This window comes from Octopus sinensis, linkage group LG10 (assembly GCF_006345805.1).
Source record: "Octopus sinensis linkage group LG10, ASM634580v1, whole genome shotgun sequence".
In the NCBI taxonomy this organism is placed as follows: domain Eukaryota; kingdom Metazoa; phylum Mollusca; class Cephalopoda; order Octopoda; family Octopodidae; genus Octopus; species Octopus sinensis.
In genome coordinates, this window is record NC_043006.1 from 57,545,972 (window position 1) to 57,553,471 (window position 7,500).

The 7,500-nt window shown below is 33.7% G+C and overlaps 1 protein-coding gene across 1 annotated transcript in view; it reads left to right on the top strand.

Moving 5' to 3' along the window:
- The window catches only part of LOC115216228 (atrial natriuretic peptide receptor 1-like), a 78,828-nt gene that overhangs the window by 31,139 nt on the left and 40,189 nt on the right, over positions 1-7,500 (top strand). Inside the window, exons 11-12 of the mRNA XM_036506956.1 lie at positions 1,374-1,478; positions 5,187-5,258. Of these exons, the coding sequence (XP_036362849.1) occupies positions 1,374-1,478; positions 5,187-5,258 (177 nt within the window). The remainder of the gene's footprint in view (positions 1-1,373; positions 1,479-5,186; positions 5,259-7,500) is intronic.

Here is a 7,500-nt window from a genome sequence, read left to right on the forward strand (position 1 = left end):
AGCCCCTTGTGGGTAGTAAAGAAATATATATTTTGTCTGTCATTACGTTCTGAGTTCAAATTCCGCCGAGGTCGACTTAGCCTTTCATCCTTTCGGGGTCGATAAATTAAGTACCAGTTACGCACTGGCGTCGATATAATCGACTTAATCCGTTTGTTTGTCCTTGTTTGTCCTCTCTATGTTTAGCTCCTTGTGAACAATAAAGAAATTAGAAACGTTAGCATGCCAGGCGAAGTGCTTAGCGATATTTCGTCTGTCTTTACGTTCTGAGTTCAAATTCCGCCGAGGTTGACTTTGCCTTTCATCCTTTCGGGGTTGATAAATTAAGTACCTGTTGCGTACTGGAGTCGACTTATTCGACTGTTCCCACCCCAAAAGACTTCGGGCCTTGTGCCTAGAGAAGAAAAGAATATTTTTCTGTTGTATGTTTATCTCTCTCTCTCCCCCCCCTCTCTCTCTCTCTCTCTCACTCTCTCCCTTTCTATTTTCCTCTGTCTTCCCTTCTCGGGATCTTTCCTTTTCCTATGTTTCCGACGAAGAGCTCCGCTCGAAACGTTAAACTCTCCTTCTTCCCTTCTTTCCTGAGCGTCCAATAATACTTCCACGTCCTCGCGTTGTTGTGTTTTTTTTTTTTTGTGTTTTCTTGTTTGGATTAACTTTATATATATATATATTACAAAATTAGAAAATGGAGAAACATACTTAAATAAATAAAACATCAACTATCAGATGATACCCAATCAATACTTTATTACACCATTACCTATCTAGCAGTATATTGGATATATGTTATCCCATGGTGGGTTGAATTTTCAACCCCTATCTCATTTTATATATATATATATATATATAGTTCCATCAGCCTAGCTATCTGTCTATACTTGTCCGAAGCTAATAGTAAGCCTCATCGCTACTAAGAGTTCCTTACTTACTGCATTCTTCTGACGTAAGTTATTATATAATGGATCATATCTTATTTTCATTAGTTACAGCAAGTCTTTTGTTTAGGTAGTTACTGGGAGGTAAATTCAATACTTATAGGGGGCGTCACTCTGTAGATTACATCTGGTTCATATTCGTTTATATAGTTTTAGATTCAAGGGGAGCTCTCTCTATTTACTTTATACTAATTATCCTGATTCTATTTCAAGATATTTGAGGGGTTATCTATTTCTATGAAGACTTCAGTCTTCTGACATCCTATTTAAGCCATTATTTCTTTTTACTACTAATATATGATATTTTTCTGCAATGCATTAGTTGCATCAACTTGCTGCGTTTACATACAGACATTGTATTAACTGATTCTCCTGTTCAGCTTCTCCTTGTATATCTCATTCATACAATTTTCCTCTACTCATTCTTTTTTCCAGATGCGAGATCTAAGTCACGAAAATATTAACCTATTTATTGGATCATGCGTTGATCCACCCAATTTGTGTGTTTTGTTTGCTTATTGTTCAAAGGGAAGTCTACAGGTCAGTAACGCTGGGTTTTTTTATTTATAGGTTTTAGGGTTTGTATTGTGGCAATTATTGAATAATAAATAAAGGAATAAATGATGATGATGGTGATGGTGGTGGTGGTGATGGTGGTAGTGGTAATGATGATTTCTCTTGTTGGCCACAAATGTCCATGACATTGAAGACAATGTAAAATGGCGAAATACAACACTTTCCCCACCTACACACACACACACACACAGACAAATAATGGGGTTACAGAAGTCGACAAAAATAAAGATATAATTAAAAAATATTCAAATAAATTTTAAATAATTTCAACAATACAAAATTAATAATTTGGAGGAAACTCAACAGAAAAAGATCCAGATTACTCTGTCATCTCTAAGGCATTGAAAGTGTCCTCTCAAAGTTCCTGTCATTTCATTTAGAAAAGTATCCTCAGAGTTAGGCCCATTCACAGTCGCCTCCCTAGCCACTCACATCTTTCTCTTCAAGCTGATATGGTTGATGAGAGCTTGAGTAGTTACGAAAATGCCTTCCTCCAAGCTGGTCAGATAAATCCATCATGCAATTTATTTCGTTAACCCTATTCACCAACAGGAAAAGGTTTGCCTTCCTTTACTATAGACTCGGCAGACAGCCGGATGATTCGCCCCACCTGCGACAGCAGCTGTTCGACACAGTCCCACAAGTCACGGACACTGTACTGTTTCGTCGTCCTGCATGCATCTCAGACAAGTTGAGCTGTTGAAACGTTACATAGCTTTAGAGCATAGAATTTTCTCCTTTAGTACTCCCGTGCCAAGGATTTTTGAAAGTTGTTCATTGTCTCCGACTATGCCGAGCTTATGTTCTTGTCGATGTCTTGAGTAATTTCCAGGTTATCGCCACTCATACCTTCTCCTAACCCTAAATAGAAATCTAAAGTCCCCCCACCACCATTAATGGCTTTTCCAGATGGCATTGTGCAGTGAGCATTCTAGATGCCAAATGCCCATAAACGAAGCTCGTTCAAGGAGACGAGCTGTAGAAAGAAGTGTGGTACAAAAGATGCCTACACCGGTTCACCCTCATTTTCGTTATCGTTGTCGGCATCATCATCGTTGTCCAGATGTTTCTTCAGTTGCTTCCTTCTCAGTGTGCGCCGATACATCATCAAGAACAACCCCCTGAGACCACCATGGAGTGGGTATTGGCAGCAGATGGATTTTCTGATCAGCGAAACCTGTCTCTTCTATAAGAAATAGAAAGACATGCTTTCCAGCCTGGTTAGATGTATACTTGTAACAAGGCACGACGGTCAAGCGGTAATACACCATCGAGGTAATGTATGCATTAGCAACTTCTGCCTCTACCTGACCTTTCAGAGACAGCTTCGACTAAGCCAATTTTAGTGTATGATAGGTCACTCTGCTTATGATCTCTTCCCATTTCCTACCCAACAGAAGCTCTGTTCCGAATAAGATTCCGAGGGCTTTTACCAGTCCCTAGGTCTAACAAGAAAAATCACCGCTCGGCAACAAAAATTACTTCCTCCAGTGTTTAGTTGCAAGTTCACTCTTGTCTTGGTTTATGTATGTTCCTATATATATACTCAGTACCATTTCAATGTATTACCGATTGCTTTTATACATTCGAAATGTTCGACACTATGACAGTGACGTCGTCCACTGTGCAGCACAGATCATCTGTTAATCGATCCCAGTGGCAAAGCTCTTGAACTCTTTGATATCCACCAAAAAGGCTTCTGAGCGAAAACATACAGGGGAGAGAAGTGAGGGTATTCTTAACGGACCGATATTCGATGTTGAACAGTTTTAAGATGTGTTCGGTTAATTTGACCACGGAAATAGTAATTGCTTCTGATTTAGGTTCAAAGGTAGCAGTTATGAGAGGTGGCGGTTACTCGATTACATTCACCTCAGTATTTGACTGGTACTTATTTGATCGACTGTGAAAGCATGGACGGCAAAGTCCATCCTTTTGCTGCAGTTTTGGAACTAAGAGCGCAAAGAGTCCGAAGAAATGCTAGTAAGCATTTTGTCTTACGCGCTAACTCACCACCTTAATAATGATAATAATAATAATAATGATAATAATAATGATAATAATAATGATAATAATAATAATAATAATAATAATAATAATAATAACAATAATAATAATAACAATAACAATAATAATAATGATAATAATAATAATAATAATAATAATAATAATAATAATGATAATATAATAATAATATGTATTATAATAATAATAATAATAATAATAATAATAATAATAATAATAATATAATAATAATAATAACTAATAATAATATATATTAATAATAATAATAATAATAATAATAATAATAATAATAATAATAATAATATAATAATAATAATAATATAATAATAATAATAATAATAATAACAACAACCACAACAATCCTTTCTACCATAGGCACAAGGCCTGAAATTTGGGGGTGGAGGATAATCGATTAAATCGACCTCAGTGCTTCACGGTACTTAATTTATCAACCCCGAAAAGATGAAAGGCAAAGTCGACCTCAGTGGAATTTGAACTCAGAACGTAGCAGAAGACGAAATACTGCTAAGCATTCGCCGGCGTGCTAACAATTCAATAATAATAATAATAATAAATATAATAATAATAATAATAATAATTAATAATAATAATAGTAATAATAATAGTAATAATAATAATAATAATAATATATTAATAATAATAATAATAATATATTAATAATAATAATAATAATAATATATTAATAATAATAATAATTATAATATATTAATATAATAATAATAATAATAATAATAATAATATATTAATAATAATAATAATAATAGTAATAATAATAGTAATAATAATAATTAATAATAATATATTAATAATAATAATAATAATAATAATAATATAATAATAATAATAATAATAATAATAATAATAATAATAATAATAATAATAATAATAATAACAACAACCACAACAATCCTTTCTACCATAGGCACAAGGCCTGAAATTTGGGGGTGGAGGATAATCGATTAAATCGACCTCAGTGCTTCACGGGTACTTAATTTATCAACCCCGAAAAGGTGAAAGGCAAAGTCGACCTCAGTGGAATTTGAACACAGAACGTAGCAGAAGACGAATACTGCTAAGCATTTCGCCCGGCGTGCTAAAATTCAATAATAATTATAATATACTAATAATAATAATAATAATAATAATTAAAACAATAATAATAATAATGATAATAATAGTAATAATAATAATAATAATAATTATAATAATAACAATAATAATAATCATAGTAATAATAAGTAATAATAATAATAATAATAATATAATAATAATATATTAATAATAATAATACTATATTAATATATAATAATAATAATATATTAATAATAATAATATATTAATAATAATAATAATAATAATAATAATAATAATAATAATAAAATATTATAATAATAATAATATATATTAATAATAATGAATAATAATAGTAATATTTTAATAATAATAATAATAATAATATATTAATATAGTAATAATAATAGTAATATTAATAATAATAATAATAATAATAATATATTAATAATAATAGTAATAATAATAGTAATAATAATAGTAATAATAATAATAATAATAATAATAATAATAATAATAATAATAATAATGATAATAATGATAATTTATTTACAGGATATTCTGGAGAATGATGACATTAAACTAGACTGGACATTTAAACAATCTCTACTTTCTGACCTGGTCAATGTAAGTATTACCTTTAAGTAGAAAATGTCACCGAATCGCGTGACTTTATGCTTGTTTCTTAAACACAAATGCAATACGTTAATTTGCGCTTGATATATACACCTTCACATTTCGTTATGTTATCGAAAGAGATATTTGACCTGTTATGAAGCTAAACGTTAAAAGCTAAAAGAAAAGTGTGTATACTTCTTTTCTACTTTTGGAAGTGGAGCTCCAGCCTGGTCGCAGTTCTGTGACGGATACCAGTGAAAAAGGAAAGAAATGCAATCAGTATTTGAATGTATCTTGTATTTCTAGTTCTTAATTTATAGTTGGAGTGGTTAATATTACCTTCAAACACCTATTCTGAGACCCCATCCACTTCGGTCACGACACAGACCATGGGATTGCACCTAGAAAATTACCCCCCCCCCCGGCACAAGTCCGGGCAAGATTGTTTATGGAAGACCAGCAGTCGCCCATGCATACCGGCCTCCTTTCTCCACGCCACTAGTGTTATCCAAGGGAAAGACAAAGGTCGATACAGCTTGGCACCTGTGACGTCGCACCTCATTTCTACAGCTGAGTGAACTGGAGCAACGTGAAATAAGGTGTCTTGCTCAAGAACACAACACGCAGCCCAGTCCGGGATTCGAGCTCACAACCTCACGATCGTAAGCTCGACGTTCTAACCACTGAGCCATGCGCCTTCACATCAAACATCTATATTACCTTCAAAGCACTATATTCTGTGTGGTGATGATTGTATTTGTATATAACTCTCTCTCTCTCTCTCTCTCTCTCTCACTCTGCCTTTCTCTCCCCCTCTGCCTTTCTCCCTGTCTCTCTGCCTTTCTCTCTCTCCTCCTCTTTGCCTCTCTCTCTCCCCCTCTTTGCCTCTCTCTCCCCCCTCTCTCTCTAAGTGTACACGAATGTATTTCTACTGCATTTCGTTTTCCCTGAAAATGATTTAGTTTTTCTTAAAACCCCAAGCCCACTCAGTGTGTATTTAAATAACTCACCTGGAAGTCAATATTTTGAAAGCAGAAATAGTAGTTGCTTTTCTTTTATTAATTTTGTTTAATAATCGTCAATCTAAATTTTGAACTTCTTGTCTTCAAACCTTTTAGCGTTTTAGATATTAGAGCAAACATTTAATCAATCATCTCCTATGTTTGAGATACCACATTTCCTTCCAAAAATGTATCAAAATCTTTAAAACCATCTCATGTGATGAAATGCAATAAAGTTGTTAGTTTTTCCGCAAAATATTCTTGTGTAAAAAGATGCTTCTTATTCGGAGTTACATCTTATACGCCTGTACATACATCAACATATTAAACCAAATTTTCCACAAATCACGTTCTACATTCTTTAAAAAGACAAGAGAACATTGATTGCAGTAATTCTAGATACACTACATCTGAATTCCAGACGGAGCAGTCACAGTTGCTGTTATCATTGATCAAAGGTTTTCTCGAAGAATTCTGACCTAGGGTAAACCGGAAAATAAACCAAGCCAATAAGAAAGCCTCTACATGATTGTTTAATCTGCTAGAAATAGCCGTCTATTTCTCCCCAAATCACTCCTTACTGTCTTGAAAAAGTAAGACATGTCGGATGTTGTAATCTGATTAGCTGATGTTGTAATCCTACAGAGAGCAGTAGCAGCAGTAGTAGTAGTAGTAGCAGAGCGAGATTGGCGGAGAAACCGTCAGTGTAGCCGAGGAAGAGAAACAAAAAGGACTCTGTTCAGCAACATGAAAGTAGTTGGAGAGTGTTAGTGTACAAGAAGTGTTGTTGCTGTTAAGGTAGTGGTGATGTTTAGCCATGAGTTAATCTTGATTGAGTAGACATATGATCAAAGATACTCTAATTATGACTATTTCGTCAGGATGTATCCAGGATAGATAATCCATAATAGCTTTCCTTTCGTAAAGAGAGTAGGGCGTGATCTGGCTGCTATTAACGACAGGTCTAAAGGCGGCCATATAGAGAGGCCACGCTGTTGATTTGTAGGGAATAAACATTTATTTCTTCGACTACTGGTCCACAATTTAAAGCATTAACAAATGCTTTAAATACTAGATCAAATACTAGAATAGATCAAAATATTAGGTCACTGCTGAAGATATGGCAGCTCTTTTATTTCAGTTCCAGGAACACTTCATAGATTTCACATACATAGACATAGGCACGGACGCGCGCACACACACACGGATCATTTTATCATCTCCCTAGCACTTACAGAGATCGTAACTTG